A 19,314-nucleotide genomic window follows, 5' to 3' on the forward strand; every position below is an offset into this window, starting at 1 on the left:
GTCACATCTATATTTCTTGGGGAAAAGTCTCATTGTCTGTCTTCTGGCAGCTATTAAACCATGTCTTAAGTCCTGTGTATCCTCCAAAGAGAAATTTTAGTAGTAGTCTCTTTAAAATGATGTTTTTTTTCCATCTAGTAAATAGAGAAATCTCACTTAGGTTGGCGTCTCTAAAGGTGCTCTCTGTGCCTATTATGTTCTTAAATACTTGTTCATTCCATCAGATACAGGACGTGACGTCACACCATATACATTTGATAAACATAAATTACTGCAAATGAATGGATCATAGAGAACTATCATGTCTTCTTCTGTTAAAAATGATCAGAGTGCTAAATACACGAAGGTCTCGGAAAGCATGCTGGGTCACTTCCTGCCCCGGGACAGGAGTCAGAGGAGGCACCAATGACCTACTTGACACAGCTTTGCAGTAATGGCACAAAGCTGGAAGAGTTGCTTGCCTGCAACACATCACCTGGGCTCCTGTTTCCAGACCGGAAGATTCCACTCTCTCTCCTTTTGTTCATTCGTGTAGTGAGGCCATTCAGGATGGTGGTTCTCAGAAATCAGATAAAACTGGCTTTTGGCTCCACCAGCCCTTCATCCACAGAGAAACATTACCTCAACTTTTTTTCTCTTTCTTTTTTCCCCTTTTCTTTTTTTTTCTTTTGAACCAGAGTTATGATACCCCCCCTCCGCCCCCTGTAGAAACCTCCTTAGAGGCAGCTAATTGGGCTGACTGAAAACACCTGTTCTGTTTAGAGGCAACAGTACGTTGTATGACTGTCCATCCTGTAGTCCTCTGCTATTAGCTGTGAGTTAACTGTAAGAAAACCTGCATAGAGCCACACCTCCAAGGAAAACGATGCTGGCCATCTTCTTTCCCTTTGTGTCTCTGAAAAATCTTTCGTCACAGCGACACAGAAGCTTCTCTCCCTTCCAGTCCTCAAATCATGTTATTTAAAGAAGATAAAAAAGAAAACAAAACATAACCCAAGAAATAAATGTTCATCCAGGAGCCTCAAAGATGCTCGCATAACGGTCTGAGAGTACCGGATCTCTTTCCTGCCTTTCATGTGGTTTTGTCAGCAAGGTTACCAGCATGGAGCAGGGCTCCTTGAAGAAGTCGGCAATCTTCAAGAGATGCCTTCTTAGTGGTAGTTTCCAGTGAGAAATGGGGGTGGGGAAGAAGACACTAACAAGTCTGGGAGCACCCATATATATATATTTTTTTATGGAGCCCACACCTTTTGGAAACACTGCTTACACCAGCCTGTCTTCCCTAGATAGTGTTGCAGAAGGAACTAGAATGCGCCTGGGGCCATTTCTCCCGTTCTTTCATGGCCAGTACAAGCTGTCTCCAGATACACAACTGCCCAGCTAATAACTGTACTTCCTAGCTTTCCTTGTATCGTGTTTGGCCACATAATGAGTTGTAGCCGATGAGAAGCATCTGAACTCTACCCTTTCGCCATTGCCGTCAGGTTGGCTAGCTGGGGAGTACAATGGAGAGGACTGTAGTCATGGAACATCTAGGTGACTATGAAAATGAGGCTTTGCTCGACTGGAGTAGGGGGACACTCTGGAGCTCACGTGTCAGCCCTTTCTTCCACTGAGCCAGCATTCTACTAATTTCTTGAGAAAGTTTTCCCTTTGAGTGTGGGCTTCCAGGGGCATTCCCTTCTAGCTGAATTTTTAAGATTCTGAATCAACCGTCCTTGCACAGACATGCTACTTTCAGAACAGAGATTAAGGACAGCAGGAAGTCCCACACAGGATCTACTGTCAAACCACATTAATGTGCTTCACATGACCTAGATAAAAGACGTTGTGGGGCCCTAACACTTAGGCCTTGCATGCGAGACTTCTTTATGCTGGACACTGAAGATACAACAAATTCTTAAACGGCAGCTGGAACTTGGATGATTATATGACTGAGAACCTAGACAGATGTCATCAAAACTTCTTTTCAAGGCATAAATGTGTCCATGCATGTATTTTCATTAGTTAAAGTGAAAAACTGTCTTCAAAATGACTCTTCTGACTTACTGATGGCAATATCTCATGAACCCTCAGTCTACCGCACAGTTTCGTTCCAGGGCGGAGGTTTCCCTTGGTGTACACTATGTAAGGAGTCTTTGTCGCAGTAACAGTCTCTACTTTGACCCAGGTCTCAGAACATTTTGATGGATTACTGTCCTAAGGTCCTCCTTAGGACTTAGGACCTTAGGACTCATTGCTTTCTCTTCTGCCTCTTGCTGACCCCAGTTTGTTCTCTACACCACTGTATTTTCTCTTTGCAATGCAAAGACAGTGGAGCCGTTTCCCATCTAGAACTGCCAGTCCCTATCTCCCTATTACCTGCAAGGTGGTGGAGAATGTGGCCTGTGCCTTCTCTGCTTCTCCCTCTGCTCAGGATGCCTTTTGTCAGTGAGTCTGGGTAACTTTTGCTCATTCCTTGAATCCCCATCTTTGAGGAGCCAGTGCTTTTCGTTCCCTCTCTTTTTTACCTTGCACACACTTTGGTTTTATAACCTCCCCTCCATATCATGTGATCTAAGATCGTTGTCTATCTATTTACTGAATTCTCTCCTTCAGGACAAAGATTGAACTCTTTTTTTTTTTTATCTTTGTGTGCTCAGTCCCTTGCATGACGCTGGAACATGGTAGAACCTCAATAGATGTTTTGTCAAAGCAAACACAGCACTTTTAAAATTAGCAACTTCCATTTGCAAACACAAAGTGATAGACCAGTGGCTTTCACCCTGTGACCCCTTCACAGAGATCACCTAAGACCACGGGAAAACACAGTTACATTGCAATTCATAACAGTAGCAAAATTACAGTTATGAAGTAGCAACAAAAATAATTTTATGGTCGGGGGTCACCACAACATGAGGAACTGTATTAAAAAGGGTCACAGAGTTAGGAAAGTTGAGAACCACTGTGATAGACCAATGAAAGTGGGTTTTCAGTAATTTAGGTAATTTCCTCTACAACCCCGTGAAGAGGAAAGGTCATGCTGCAAACTGTCTGTGTGTCTAGCTTGGATTTGGTGAAGACCTCCTCCTCTTTGGAGGTGGAGAAATCATCACTTGAACTATGCGTTATATTGTGTTCTCTTAAAATTTATATTTGGAAGTCCTTAGGATGTGATTTCAATTGGATATGGGAGCTTTACAGAGATAATCAAGTTGCAGCTAGGGTGTGAGTGTGGTGGTATGGTTTAATTACTACACCTACTCCCTCATATGTCGACTCTCTAAGCCTCGCCAGAGTGATATTTGGAAACAAGTTGGTAAGAAGGTAATTAAGTTCAAATGAGGTCACTAGGATGGCTCTTATCTAACCTGACTCATGTTCATATCAAATGAGGGAAGGGAGAAAGACACCAGGGATGCACAGACAGAGGGGGAGAAAGGCCATCTGCAAGTCAAGGAGAGGTCTCAGGAGAAATCAAACCAGACAACACCTTGATCTTAAATTTCTGGACTCCAGGACATTGAGACAATAATTTCCAAGTTTATGACATCAATATCCCCAGAAAACTAAGACTCACTAGCATCTCTTATTAACAGTTCTTGTTGACATACTCATGAGCTGAATCACAAATGTCACCTCTGGAAGGAACATCAGTAATTTACCCTTTGGTTTGCAGATGGTGAAACAGAGGTCCAAAAGAGGAAAGTGGCTGCCTCGTGTCTAGTATCTTTACTGACCGGATGAGGGTCATGGTCCAGCCACGATGGGTTCGTACATTCCAGGGTAGGAGCATGTAGGTTAGAAATGTTAGGCAGAATAGAAAAGAGATACAAAAGAAATACAGAGACATAGGATCGTACCGGGAGGGCAACTCAGTGAATACTGAATACTGAATCTGCCTGCATTTATTTTTTATACACTTATATACCCCAATACAGAAGGGGGGAGCAAAAGACCACTTTAACATGACACAAAAGATGACTAGAACAGTTACTTGCTTTAATACTTGAGATATCAAGCCACTATTTTCTGGGCTAAGCATTCTGACTTTTTGGGCAGGATATACCCTAGACCAAATATCCTGTAGGCAGCCACTTCCTGGGTCAAACCTCCTATTTTAAAATAAAGGAGCAGCAATAGGCTTGAATTCTCTGACCTTTGGTCAGGGTGGAGTGGACCCACCTCTATGGGCCATCTTAATGCCCAAAACACCAAGTAACCACACCTTAGGTCAGGATACCCTGTTTGTAGCCACTCCTGTTGTCAACAGCTTTGAAAGAGTGAAAACAATCTCAAACTCTCTGACCTTTAATCAAGGTGGAACAGGCTCACAGCTGTGCGCCCTCCCACAAACGAAGCCTTGATAGAGCTCTACTCAGAGCACCCTGTCTTGTCACTTCATGTCCCTCCGTACCTCACAGAAGCCTGCTGCACACTTGGTCACACCAGTGTATACTTCATCCTCAGGATGCCTTAAACAGGTAAAACCATCTTCAGTGTTTGTGTAGAATGTCCTGCTCTGAATGCTCTTAGGTGTAAACTTCATGGATTCCCAAGATTTTATTATGCACTAGTCAGAGGCTTGTCAAGCTGTCATGGAGCATGAAAGGAATTCCCATCCCAGCATCCCATTTTGAGATAGGTCAAGGAAAAATGTGTTGCCTGCCCCTAAACAGGCTTTTACAACCAAAGAGAGCTGGGCTGGCATAACGGGTATTTCTCCCTCATCTTCAAGGAAAACGACTAGTTTTCCATTATGATTTCTAAGGCATTTTAAGTGGATTCACTCTTCCATGAATACCCATGAGAATCCCAGCACCAGACAGCTCAGTTCTCTCACTGGCTCTGTGTTTGATCTTAATCCAACCTTTCGATTTCTTTCTTCACTTCATTCGTAGTGCGAAGATGTTAGCACTATCTCCATCATCTGATGGCTATGAGGGTTAGTGACATGCCTTATAGCCAGTGAGCAATCAAAGCCAAGCCATCACTTATAGATGAAAAATAAAGTCTTAGAGAAAGTTGAGCTTTTTACTCCAATATTTAGAAAGAGTCCCTTGGGACCACATTCTGGAAGCTTCCCACTATATAGCACTGTTTTTTTTTTCCAGAATGCCTGAATGACTGTGGGCAGAGAGATACCTGGAGAATAGTCTACACATGGTTTGTGGGCCACATTTAGAAAGTAGAGATGGTTGACTCTTTCCGTGACACGACTACATTAGGTTCATAAAAAAGAAGTCAAAGGAATATGTTGGGGTACAGCAGGGGTATTTCCTCTCTGAGAACCCTTTGTGGATGGGGAGTCTCTCTTACAGGAAGTACTACGCTCACAGCATAATGTATGTACAGTCCCCTTCCTCTGTCCCTGTCCATCTGGTGTGTCACACAGACACAAAGTCTGTGTGGGTGCGAGTCTCCTTAAAATAGCTCTTGCTCCCTTCTCTAACTAGGGGATGTCAGGATGTAAGTAATGCCCTTCAGGGCTTTCCCCGAACCTTCCTGTGACAGAGGCACAGTATGGCACAAGAGGGCAGTGGTCTATTCTGTTTCTTGGTGAGATGGACTTACTTCATTATCTTTCTCTCCCAAAAGAACAACCATGCTTTCTACCTTGGAAAAGAGAAGACCTACTCAAAAGATTTAGGCATTAACTCCACTATTTGATGTTGAAGAAACTTGAGGAAGATAATTAAATTCTGTAAACTCCAGGTTCTTCCTATGTAAAATGAAGCTGGTAATAGCATCCACCTGACAAATGTATTGTGAGCCAAAGAGACAATGGAGTTAACAGTGCATTGCTGATAAGGGAGTGCTACCATTTCATCACTGTTCCCTGGCTGCACACTCTGGAACTTAGCTTACCTCTCACTCTGATCCTCTGGTCCTCTCACTGGCTCTAGGATTCACAATCCATTCACAGCACAAGCCCCACCCTTCCAGCCTGAACTTCGTTATCAAACAAACACCTCATGTTTGCATTTACAGTGCATTGCTGCGGTGCAGAGATCACGCATCGTACCAACTCCCTTGTCTTGTAGGATAAGCACCAGGGAAGTACTTACTGATGGCATAGAACTATCTCACCACAAGGGAGCACGGCTTTGGGACTGAGCACTTGCAACCTGCTTTCTCCTTTCCAGACATCATTGTACGCTCATGACGATCCAGGGCAGAAGGCCTGGAAAAAGGTTTTCTCTTGGAAACCTGAGTTCTGGGTCTGATTCTGTTTTTTTCTTCCCTATTTGTTCCTCAACTGTGAACCAAATGGAATAGAATGCCACCTAGGGCCGACATGAAAGCACCTTTGTTGGATGTGCCTGGAGGCCTTGACAACATAGATACCAAGCGCCGTTGGCAAGGCTTGGCTATGGAAGCAGAGCTATTGGACCGGTTAGCATTGGATTTGCCACTGATGATGTGCCCAGGCTGCCCCCAGAGTACCTACCTGAGGATTCTCGCCTGCACTCCTGTGATAGGTCGAAGCTCTGAGAGCGACTGCTGACAGGGTTGCTTGCCGTGCAGTTGTAGATGCTGTCATGTTGCTGGTTGCTAACACTGATGTTCAGGAGGTGGGAGTGATTGGCTAGGCTCAGCAGATGGTTGCCCGCCTCATCACTCCAGCTATAAGTCACATGATCGCCTTTCTTCACCGTGCAGGCTACCGTCAAGCTGCAAGTCCCATTCCCGTTTTCCTGGGTCTTGTTTAGCACTTTAATCTCTGGAGTGGAGACCTGCTCTGTCAGGAGGAGGAACAAGGGGACCATCACTGAAACACAACTCTTGGGACTCAATGTGACTGTCTTATTTGCCAAAACAATGTCTAGACAATTGGCATTTCCCCCTCACTGAGAAGTCTTAAGTGCGAGTTGTCTCTTGGAAAACTGCCACTCACAGCGACCCTCATGGCTCTCTGCTCTTTCCAGGACCCTTGAGATAAGATAGAGAAGCATTTGGTATTTGGTTCCTTCCTGCTGATACTGTTAGGGTACTGCATACCTCATCCGGACTGCTCTGTCAGTTCTGTCAGGAATAAGATGAGTTTTGATTGGCTTAAAGTACAACCTCCTAGAGTTTGAAGCATGAGCTTTCAGTGATAGGATTTTATCATGCCTGTGTGTGTGGTGTGTATGTATGTGTGTGGTATGCGTGGTGTGTGTGTGGAATGTGGTGTGTGTGGTGTGTGTGTGTGTGGTATGTAGTGTATACGGTAAACGTGTTGTGTGTGTAGGTGGTGTGTGTATGGTGTATGTATGGTGTGTGTGGTGTATTTGTGGTGTGTGTGTGTATGTGTGTGCGTGGTATGTGGTGTGTATGGTGTATGTGTGTGTGGTATGTGTGTGTGGTATGTGTGTGGAATGTGATGTGTGTGTGTGTGGTGAGTGTGATGTATGTGGTGTGTGGTATGTATGGTATATGCGTGTGGTATGTGTAGGTGGTGTGTGTGTGGTGTATGTGTGGTGTGTGTGGTGCATTTGTGGTATGTGTGTATGTATGTGTGTGTGTGTGTGTGTGTAGCAAGTGCTTGGTGGGTCTAAGGCACTGGTAGGTTTTCATTCATAGCCACAGGCCCTAACGATTTGTACAATTCTAAAGCCATGAGACAGGCAAGGCAAAAAGGGAGGTCACGCTTATTACAGCCACTATAAGACCAGCACATTGCTGGCATTTCATATTCATCTTTTTTAATTCTCTCAATAATCATAACTAAAAATAATTATTCCCATTTTGTGGATGAGAAAACTGAGTCCCAGAGAAATGGCATGTCTTGTTCAACATTATGCAGCTTCTAAGTGGCCCAGGCTGAGATAAGCAGCTTAGTCAGATTCTGAAATCAGCCCAACCACCTCTCTCAGCAAAGCGAGTCATGGTGGCAGAGACCACAGTTCCCAAAGTACCCAACTGATTACATAAGGTTTGACAAAGTTAGTAAACTTATAAAAACAAAGGGGACAGATTATATGGCATATATGTTGTTTTTTTTTAAAAAAAAAAAAACACTTGATGTATGGCCTCCGTGTACACTCAGCAGAGGGCTATGTGAATTCAGCTTTCTCTATTTGCAGAAGGGAAACACTGGGGCAGGAGAAGAGTCCAGAAGTTTCTGTTTCTCTCCTAGATAACTGACGGTCCCACTGAAACGCTGGCTGTGGGCTTCCTACACCATCCTTCGTGGTGCAAGAGATCCCTTTGAAAAACCAGGGAAGCCCCACGAAGATGTCAGGAAGACTTGGGAAGCAGATGAGCCTCTGGGCCTAAGAGATAGGAATTCTAGCTGTCTTCAAGGACAGGAACAGAAGTTAGAGGGGCTCAGAAAAACACTGGACTCAGGTGACATAGGTTCTACAATCCCTCAACTAAACAACTACATAACCAGATTCTGGTTCAAATGAGAAAAAAAAAAAAAGGCGTTTCTTTCCCCACGTAGGTGGAAGCCTCCCCCAGGGCTCTGGGCTTGGTGACCTGTTGTGGGTGGAATGTCAGGTTTCTTTACTCAGAACTTCTACTTCAGCAAACGTCCCACACAAGTGGCTAAGCACGTGCAAAACCACTTACCCCTGGAGTCGGGGTCCCTGGCAATGAAGGAGAAGGTAGGTTTGTTCAGTTATATTCAAACTTTGTACTTCTGGGCTTGATAAAAAAAATCCTTTTATTAAAAACTTGGTATGCAAACTAAGCCCTGTAAGAGATAAAAGCCAGCCCTTCAGCTCCCACACAGTGGGCTCCCTTCCTTTCAAAACAGGAATCAAATCAGCCTCCACTAATGTGCAGTTTGGGAGATAAACAAACAAACAAACAAACAAATGTCAGCCTGTCAAAATGCTTCCCTTAAGCTTAAATACTTGTTGGACCAGATCTTTCAAGTTGCTTCCAATTCCAGACACTCTGCTTCTGAGAAAACCTAAAGTCTTCTGGGCCCTCCCTCCCGTGCAAGGTGTGAAAACTCCCATTTTTACCATAGAGCTTCAGCTGAATACAGAATTGCTGAACTTGCACATTTTCCTCCAAACTCACGATGTACCATCCTTCACTCTCCCTCCTGTTTCCCAGGATCCCCAGGCTCAGGTTTTCCGGTTGAAACTGGTAGCCATTTTCCAGGTGCTCTAGATAGCCCCCTTTAGCAAGATTAAAAGACACTATTTTCTTAGTGATTTTGCTTTCTAGAGACATTGCCGTTGCCATCGTGACGAGGATGCGGATGCTTTTGTTAACGCTCTCTTTCGTCAGGGGCAGCCACGTGGTGTCATTTCCCAGCTGCTGGATAATCACTGGGCAGTTCATCAGACCTCCACCTGTGGGAAGGAAGGGACCGTAATTCCTTATGACGGAAGACCTGGAGAACACACGGTGTAGAGGGCAGAGAACGACAGGCTTGAGGCTCACCTCTCCTCCCGAACTAGCTCAATACACCAGGCGGTGGTCTACAAGAACAACCACGGGGATCCTAACCACAACTTCAGTATTTCAAAGTGTCCGTTAGAAATCCTAGAGTTACTTACACCAAGGTCCTGCCAATTCAGACATAACAGGGTAGGCCCAGAATGCAGAAGTAGGGTAAAGGACTCCCTTAATGTCACAGAGTAAGTGGCAGAGCCGGGACAAGAATCTCAGTCTATAATTTCTCTGTCAAGGTCCTCCCCAGCGCTCAGTATGCAGGGTGAAGAGTGGGTAACAGTAAAAAGGAGCCCAGAGGATCATAGTTCTAGAAACGCCAAGTCAGGTGATAAGCAGAGAGGGTCTGAGGACTGCGGAAATTAGAGAGGTCGTGCGCTTCGTGTCCAAACTGGAATCTTAGTTCTCCAAAAAATACCTGAGATAATTAATAACGGTAATAGTAAGAGATTATTTTATTTCCCTTTTTGAAAAAAAAGCTGAACCAACAACAATGGGAGGGGTGTAAAAACACCCACAAAAACCAAAATAAGGGATACTAGTGCTGACTATTTAATACCTCCGCTGTGCTCAAACCCACAGCCTGCCTTTCTGCCTCCCCTCGCAGGGGTGACGGCCCTTTCTGTTTCACTGAAAAAATATAGAAGAAATGGAAAGCAGATTTCAATTTATGGAAATCCCAGTTGACCTATCTCCCTGGAGGAATGGCCTGTGTTCCCATCTAAGGCTAGTCTCGCCCTCAAGTACCACTCACGTGCTTCCAAGTTATGCCTCTGTAATCGTGCCCCCTGCGTTATCAGCTGCCTTCTGGATTTCTTTCACCAGCGCACACATACAAACACTTAATTGCCCTCATTAAAAAAAAAAAAATCTCTCCTCCGATCCCAGGTTCATCTTCAGCCACTTGGCCATTTCATTTTCTTTTGGAAGGTTCTTGCCTACCTGTTTGTGTTTTCTGCTTTTACTTCTTGATCCAGTTTCCCCCATGCCCACTCCAAACAAGTATTCTTCCCCAAATCTCATTGAATCTCACTCATCAAGATTAGTCTGTTGTACAGGGCCAGCTCAATTAATTCTCCATCATCGTCTTAAGTGTTTCTCAGGAACACTCGACATAGTTCATCTTCCCTCCTTTGAACTCTGCCTGCATTGGTCCCCGAGATACTACACTTCCCTGACTTGCAATTTTGCTCTTTTATCATTCTTAGTTTCCTCGGGGGAAACTTCTGGTTTTTTTTTTTTTTTTTCAGATATCTAAATATCAGACTATGCCTGGGCTCAGGCTTCCTTCGCTCCCTTATTTACACCTATTCAGCTTCTCGTGTAGCTGCACAGTTTGACGTATCTTGGCAGTATTTACAGTTGCAACTTGTGACTAATCCGCTCACTGCCTAATATCTACTGCCTACATAGATGCACTTAGAGGTTTAAATGGCATCTGACTTTAGCGAAGAACTTTCTGCTCAAGCGTGACCATTTGTCCAGTTTCTCAGGCTAGAACATTGGAGAGTCCTTGAGTCCGCCCTTTGTCACACTCCACATTTGGTCTTGACAGACCATCCTGCTGGTCCTAATTTCTGTGTGGGTCTGACATAGAAGCACTTCCATGTCTTTCCTTTCTACCACCGCCAGCACAGGCCCAGCTGCTGCCCCTGTCTCCCAACTAATCTCCCAGCATTTGTACCATGGACAGAGAGAGCCTTTAAAACCATGTCTAATTTATTTCCTTTCCTTCTATCACTTTTAATCTTCCAGGGCTTTCTAGCACTCACAAGTTCAGTTACTGACTCTGCTCACTGAAAACCCGGTGTTGCTCCTAATCCATCTCCTGCTCACTCTCTGATTTTCACAGCGCTATGATCAGGTAGCTTCCCGTTCCTTGACCTCATCAAGAACATTACTGCCTCTGGACCTTGGTATGTGCTGCTTCTCTCTGGAAAGCTCTTCCATTATGTACCTGAACAGCTCAACTCCTCACTTGATTTTGGGTGCTTACTCAGAGAATTCTTTCTTTGGAGAGGCCTCCTCTGACAGAGTATCCAGGATAGACCCTGCGCCCATTGCTCTTGCTGTTGCTGCCTGGTGTTTCAGTGCCTGTTCGTTCACTTTATTGCTATCTGCCCCACTTGAATAGTCTTCTCCAGAGAAAGAACCTTACTCCACTGTGTATATCTGACAGCCTGGTACAGTGTTTGGCACAGAGAGACTCTGAAATATCTGTCTGAATGACAAGGAAGGTCATATTACCCTGGCAGACCTCTTAACTTAGCCTAATATGTATATAACTGAATTTAACCATGAGTTAGTGTTCATGATAGGAGCACATGACTCAATGAGCATAGATTGTTCTAGCTGATAAGAGATTCAAAAGGGTAAAATAAAAACACCTGCTTCTGCGACGGGTCAATCTAGAAGAGACCCCCCTCTCAATTGTGGTGAAGCTGAGCTACTGGAAAATTGGGTAAATCGGCTAAAATTGTCTTGACATCAATGTGCTCTGAAGTCCCTACACTTCCTGCTAAATGGCCCAGTGCAAATTAATTAAATTAATTAATTAAAGACTAGTGATGTGAGGGGCGGGGGAAAGGAGGCGCAGTCTACATGGGCTAGAGTCAGGATGAGAATGGCTGATACATGGTTGCTACAGGAAAGTAGGTTAGGTGACAAGGAAGTTGGTCTTTGGGGCATTGCTAATATTTCCTCTAACAACAGAGTGTTCACCCTGTTGCTCAGTTAGATGAAGCCTCCTTTCTCACTGTGTTTGTTTAGTGCTACTTTTACAGGGGTATGTTGGGAAGCTCATTGGCCACACTGAGAAATGCCTGACAATTCCAGACGACACAGCTCCTCTGATGCTTCACACCTGAACTGTAAAAGTGTACCCAAAGTAGTGATGTCCTGAGTCCTAAAGATATGAACAGCAAAGAGGGAAGATTGAGAGCCATCCACGGACCTCTGAATGTATGTCCATTTCGGGGAAGAGATCCTAAATGCTATTTCTGAAAGAGATATGAGATTTTAAAAAAACAGAATCGCTACCACACTGTTGACATTTTAAACTAATTTTGATATGGAGAAGAAGGGGGAATGGGGAAATTTACCCATAAGACCGTTGCTGACACTTCACTCTCCAAATGCCTCCTATACAACCTTTCCTAACATATGACCTGGTAGGCTTTTGTGTGGTGTGTGTGTGTGTGTGTGTGTGTGTGTGTGTGTGTGTGTGTGTGGTGTTCAGAGTACAGAAGTGGTAGAAAGAAGAGAAAAGTAGGGTAAGGCCGAAGTAGAAAGTAGCCAAATAAATAAACGATGGAGGTGAGAGGAGAGAGGATGAAAGGAAAGAAATGGGGCAGATGAAGACAGACTTCATGATTTGCATGCACAATGAGTGGAACCAAAACTTCACCAGGAGACCCTAACACCCAAACACACAGAGAAGAATGATGTAATTGCTCCCATGACTGCTCGAGGTCATCCCCACCTAACACAAGTGGAAACACAGTGGGGCCGTAGAACCTTTCACGTCGAGTCTCTGTTCCTGAAACATCCTACTGCCTGATGAAGGTTTTCCAGCGAGCCCGTGATTCAGTCAGCCCTGTTTACTAGAAGAGGCTGGGAGGAAACATTTGTGCTCTTCACACCGACTCACTTTCCTTCATGGGTAACTCTGCTTTGATGGTGGAGTGATTCACATAGGCAGGTGAACCGTGGCCTGAAATTTGCAGGATTGAGCTAACCCATTCACAAGGTGGGATTCTACCCCTGAACTTTATTTTTGGCTTTATTTTGATATTTTATAGATGTTTTTAGCATCTTGCTACATTCTTTTCTTTTTGTCTTTCTTTCTTTCTTTCTTTCCTCTCTCTTTCTCTCTCTCCCCCTGTCTTTCTCTCTCTCTCTCTCTCTCTCTCTCTCTCTCTCTTCTTTCTTTCTTTCTTTCTTTCTTTCTTTCTTTCTTTCTCTTTTTTTTGTATAAAAGAGACAGGCTTTGCAGTTCTAGCTGTAAACGCAGACTCTGAAAGGAAAAAAAAAGCTTGTCGAAGGTTTGATTTTTAAACCTAGATATCAGGTAAATATCCCTATCCCACAGTGCTGAGAGTGCTGGGTCTTTGTTGCTCAGACTATCAGCACCCATCACTTCTCAGCCTGAAAGTCTGGACCACCCTCAGGTCTTCACCTTGACTCCTTTTAATGAGGGAAGACTCCCTGGCCCGAGGGCTTCGGTAGCTTTCCTGCCACACGCTTTCCTCTCACTTTGCACCACCCCTGCACGCAGAGTTGACTAGTTTTAACTGCATCACAGTTTTAGCAGGTTCAGTGTGTGTCATCCTCACACACTTAGAATCTTCCCAGAGGAGGGATTGTATCTTTGATTCACTGTGGTGTCCAAGAGGTACCTGGGACACAGTGGAAGCCCAGAAGAATCCTGTTGTCAAAGTGAATGAATAAAATGGAGTGGGATGAATGAATGAATGAATGAATGAATGAATGACAAGATGAGTCCAAGTGCTTCTCTTTCCACAATCAAAATGAAATCCATTTCATCTCCATAGCCTCCCCATGTGGGAGGAGAGACAGGATTTGTCTCCACTTTCCAGGTGAGGACTTAGACGCTCCTTGGTCACACCCTGCTGGCTTTTGGCTAAGACAGACCCCTTGCAGGTCCCCCAGCACTTGCATCTCTAGCTCTGTGTTTGGATCTCCGTCTAACACACTCTTCCCCAACCCTTGCAGAAACCAACCTCTCTATTTGAAAGACAACACAAACACTGGCAGGAGTGTTGTCTGCAGCAAGGATTATAGAAAGAAGGAGTCTTCGTTCTAACCTCTTTTGTTCTGCTGAAGTTTCAGGGACACACATGCAACTGCAGCTCTTGCCTGAATAAACGGAAGGATTCGAACAAAAACCTGTATGCTAAAAACAGTTTCTCTCTACTTTCCAGATTTCACTTCGTATGTGCTTTCTACATTCTCCTGTAACCTATTGTTTCCTCTCACCTTTTTGAAATTTACTATGCTTCAGTTAGTTTTAATTCAACACATACCCTTTAATTATAGATATTGTATTCTAGTTTTCCTCATGGGACCTAGATACACTGTATCATTCTTCCCATTTCTCAAACATAAGTTTATCCGGTTCCCTGGCATGTAGAGTATACAGAGACTGTTAATCTACTCTGCTTATCGTTCCTCATTTATAAAACTGTAATAGTACTAATGACGGTGATGATAATCTCACTGTTGGTGATGGTGGTGGGTTGGTGTGATACTTCAATGATAAAACGTTAAGCATAATGTCTTGTATAAAGCAAATGTGTAGTATTTTCTACTATTATTTATTCAACAATCATTTTTAAATGGGCTTTCACATACTGAGCATCATGTCAGATGCCTGTACAGAGGCTGTGATTGCTCATTTTCCTCCTCCCCCTACACCTTGTCTGGTAGTGTCAGATACACTCAGTAGGTCAGTGGTGAATAGAATCTTTGAAAGTTAGTCTATAAATAACCAAATCCCTTTTGCTTTGAACTCTGTTTCAATGTTACAGATAAAGAAAGGTGAGGTTTTATATCGTGGGATTAATTTTTTGAAGAAATATCTAGATCCATATATTGGCATAGAAAAGCTGCATTAGGTTGGGTCAAGCCTAGAGCCCAGTCATTTGTCCCTCATCTCTTACTCAACATGTATGGAGGATGTGGGAAAGACCCACATGGAAGACAAAAGCACCTTATTTTGGGAGAGTCACCCGTCATGATTCATATATCCCCATAGTGGCCAATACTGACAACAAGGCTCCGCAAATACAGGGTAAGGGCTGCAAGCGATCTCTGTTCAACATAGATACGACCCAAAATTGCTCTATAAACGAGGTATAGTTTGAGATATTATTGATACATTAAGGGATCTGAGCCAACTGATTTCTAGATATGATGTGACTGCATATTTGGTCTTTGGCGTGGATTCTTCAGAACATGAACTTGGAATTTGTATCCAATTCAAGCATTCATGGAAACATTAGGCATGTCATATGAAAATGTGTGTGAATTGGAGTTAATGGCCTATGCACACGAGAATCATAATGTTCTGGCAGGAATGATGAGGGGGAGAGCAGTATCAGAGATCAACAAAAATTATATTGTTAGACAAATTAATGTACACAATGAATTGAAGAAACCTGGGGCTGGCTTTGCAGAAACCACAGCCTGGGCTCTGTCCATTGTAAAGACTATAAGGCTTCCCGAGAGCCTAATAAATACTAACATTGTGACATATGCACAATATGTCTATCTTCTTTAAAGGAAAGAAATTAAATAATGACTCCCAGGAAACTATAGAAGAAGGCAGAAAAATTTACCTTGCAGTTATTACCGGAATACTCTTCAGTATGGACCTTGAATGCAAGTCAAGATGCTATATAGAAGTTGTGTACAATAAACATGTGCTGTTCGGTATGGATGGATAAGTCGGCTGTCATTTGGGAGAATCTGTTACACCCGGGAAGGGACATGTGGGCTTTTTGCTTTCTACAGTTCTCAGTGGGAACCGAAAATTGAGCTGGAATGGGAAGGTGCTGATTTTTACAAGAGTCAAGCGTCTTCGCTGGGTTGCTCTGACGTGACTGATCTGTCTCATTTGCAAAACACTTCTATTTGAGTTTTATTGGGGTTTCACAAAAGAGTACACATCTAAAAATAGAAGACTGACAAAAAATTGAACCAATTTTAGAAGACAGAATGGAAGGAAAGAATAGTTGCCAAGTGGGGCAACATGTATGTGTTCTGGGACGGGACTGCTCTCACCCTTCAGCAGAGCATTTGCTAGCCACACCTGAGCTGTCACAGGCAAGGCTATCCAAGCAGAAAAACAAAAATCCATCCCATAGTTATTAGTCACCAAGTAACCCAGGAGTGGTGGGGTTCAGGCAGGATACAGTGAGGAAGGCTTAGCTCTGCCTACGGAGATGCTTGGTTTGGTGATCTAAGCTCTCAAAGTGAGGCTAAGCAAGAGCCCCCTCATCTGGGACTTGAACAAGAGATTTCACTTACAGCACCCCCACATCCCTGGCACATGCCAGGGCTTTTCTTAGAAAAGTCCATAATGGATTTGCAGTTATGAAAACGCCAAGGCCAAAATGCTAAGGCCAAACACTTTAGCCCTCAGGATTTTCCCATCCCCTCCCTAAAGCCATCTCCATGCCAGGCTGTCTCCCACAATCTGATCAAATCTTAACATGGGGTTACTCATTCCACTCACATGATCAGTCCAGTATCCCTCTTAGCTCTGGTGCTCCCAATACCTTTCCTTATAGCTTCGACCCACTCAGCAGGAAACAGTATCTCGCCTTGGAAAAAATCAGCGGGACGGGAGAGAAGTCTGACTCCTGGAACTTAGCTGTGCACTGGGCCCCACTGCAGGAGCTTCTTTGATCCTAAGTTTCTCGATTTGCATATAACCAGCCCTGGGCTCCAAAACTCCCAACCTCTTCCCTTCTTGCTGCTTTGGAATCATCTCTTACAGGAAAGTGTGACCACACTACAGCCGCTGACTCTGTCAGCCAGAGGTCTGAGGTTTCTCACTTGTACCTGTTTCCCTCTGCCACCATCGCTCTACACTGGACTATGTCCTCTTTTGTCTGCTGCTGTATGTGTGAGGATCACAGCAGGGATGGAAGACAAGTCTTCCAGAGTTCTATTCCATAGCCTGTGTCTTTGCCAGAAGAGTACCCACCCCAAATCAGCCACTCAGAACTTCAGCCTGAGACCCTTACACCAAGAGGCTGATTATTGATGTAGCTGGTGACTCTGGCTTCTGGTTTCCTTAGAAGCTAGTGTCGGTGGGGTTAATCCTCGGAACCCAAGGCTCAAGGAACACACAAGTTTCTTCCTCTTTGAAAGACACAGTAGAAACCCAGAGGCACTCCTTAAGGAAGAGGCAACTGAACTGCATTCCCCAGCCTCTATCCCTGAAGCTCTGTTGATTCCAAATTGCTAAACACAGGACTCAAACCCTTAAACAAATAGACACTTACCTGTTCCGTAGCTCAATTCAAAGGCCAGAGAAAGAAGCAGAAGTATGCCCAAGGAGAGGGACCTGTTGGGCTCCATTAGCCAGCCAAGAGAGGGACGCGGTGCCTGTCTGGGAGCTGGGCAGCTGCTCATGGTTGCCCCGGTGGAGGCTCTGATCAGATAGTGCTGCCTCTGCTGTCAACTTTACACATCAGGAACCACCGAGTTCCTGAGCCAGCTTCCTGTCTTAACTAAGCGGGTTTTTTTTTTTTTCTTCTTCTTCTTCTCTTTTTTGCTTGAGTCTCAAGGATTGCTCATATCTGATCAGGCTTAAATCACTTCGTTGTTCTTGAGAAACCTGTCAGGTGTCTAGACCTCTGGGAGCCAGGAAAGGAGCTGTGTAGTCACTTCGGTCAAACTCTGGTTTGGGGCAGAAATGTGATCCCTCCCCACCCTCTTTTTTCTAAACTGTTTTCAGGAAATGGGTGTCACAAGTTCTCTGAGTAGATCTGACTGGTAACTCTTCTTGAGTCCTAAGGAAAGAAACTTTAGGCAGACTACCTACAGATAAGATAATTCAGAGCTCAAGTTCTGTAACTAGCCTTCAATGAAATAATAATAGATCTTCTGTGTCCCACAGTCTCATTGAACACCCCTGCAAGTCAAACTGGGAGCTACAGTCACAGACTGATAGGGTGGGCAGTAGTGGACCAGAGCGAGTTTTAGGACAGGCTCCAAAACTACAGAAAAACCCTGTCTCAAAAAAACAAAGGGGGTGGGGGGAGAGAAGAGTGGACCACTGGCTAACAGCCCATTTTTCTGATGGGCACAATGTGGCAGGATCAAGCTAGTTCAGTGCTGTCTTCAATTTAGAGCTTATGTATAAGTTTCTGCTATGGCAAGAACTTACTGTATGAACAGAACACTAGAAAATGCTATGATCGGGGCTCACAAGGAGATTTTGAAAGATGAATGTGTGTGTGTGTGTATGTGTGTGTGTGTGTGTGTGTGTGTGTGTGTGTGTGTGTATGTGTGCGTGCCACAGTTGTGCATGCTGAGGTCTAAGAACAACCCTTAGGAATCAGTTCTCTCCTTCCATTATATGGGTTCCAGGCCTGGACAAGTGCCCTTATCCACTGAGCCATCTTGCTGGTCCTCAGGCCGATGCTTTTAGAATCCATTGTCATAAACACAGGTGCTTTACTTTGGCCTCTCTGAAGGCCTGAGGGTAGAAAGAGCTGGGGATAGAGGAAAAGTGGTCCTTTGCTCTCTTTGCTTTCTCCCTCCTTCCTCCAGTACGCCAACTTTGCAGTGGCAAATTAGGTACAGCACGTTCCCAGCTCGACACTCAGTGTCATCACCGAGGAAGCTAGAAATTGGCCACATGTGAAATTGATACCATAGAAATCAGCAAATGACATGGATTAGTTTCCTTCCTTCTTTCCTCCTTTTCCATTTGTCTTGTTTTTTGTTTGTTTGTTTGTTTTGTTTTGTTTTCTGAGACAGGGTCTTACTATATAGTTCTAGCTGACCTGGAACTCACTATGTACACCAGGCTGGTCTCAACTTTATCTAGTTCTGCTTCTTGAGGGCTGAGATTAAAGGTGTGCACCACCACACCTGGCCATTAAATCAGTTTTCAAAAATGATCTTGGTCCTTGAGTTGCACAGCTACTGGAATGTGTGCTCCATCCGTGTGCTTCTGCCAAGCCCTGCCTCCTCTTCAAATGTTTGCTTCACGTTTACTTCATCCTTCCAGAATGAACCTTCTTCTTTTTCTAAAAAAAATTATTAGTTCTTTGTGAACTTTTTTAAAATCATATTTATTCTTCCATTTTTCCAAGGACATTCACCCAACTTTGCATCCTTTCTTCTTCAACCTATTGAAACCATTTTGTGCTGCTCAAATATTCTTGAGTATGTGGTCTT

The 19,314-nt window shown here is 44.1% G+C and overlaps 1 protein-coding gene across 2 annotated transcripts in view; it reads right to left on the reverse strand.

The window, feature by feature from the left end:
- The window catches only part of Slamf1 (signaling lymphocytic activation molecule family member 1), a 33,495-nt gene extending 15,966 nt beyond the window's left edge, over positions 1-17,529 (reverse strand). Inside the window, exons 1-4 of one of the 2 annotated variants that reach the window (XM_038350034.1) lie at positions 17,409-17,529; positions 8,940-9,275; positions 6,431-6,721; positions 6,108-6,117 (exon numbers count right to left, since the gene is read on the reverse strand). In XM_038350034.1, the coding sequence (XP_038205962.1) occupies positions 6,108-6,117; positions 6,431-6,721; positions 8,940-9,275; positions 17,409-17,484 (713 nt within the window). In that variant the 5' untranslated portion in view covers positions 17,485-17,529. The remainder of the gene's footprint in view (positions 1-6,107; positions 6,118-6,430; positions 6,722-8,939; positions 9,276-17,408) is intronic. The other variant, XM_038350033.1, reaches the window with a different exon arrangement.
- Positions 17,530-19,314: the final 1,785 nt, after the last annotated feature.

The sequence above is a fragment of the Arvicola amphibius genome, chromosome 12 (assembly GCF_903992535.2).
Source record: "Arvicola amphibius chromosome 12, mArvAmp1.2, whole genome shotgun sequence".
NCBI classification, from domain to species: Eukaryota; Metazoa; Chordata; class Mammalia; order Rodentia; family Cricetidae; genus Arvicola; species Arvicola amphibius.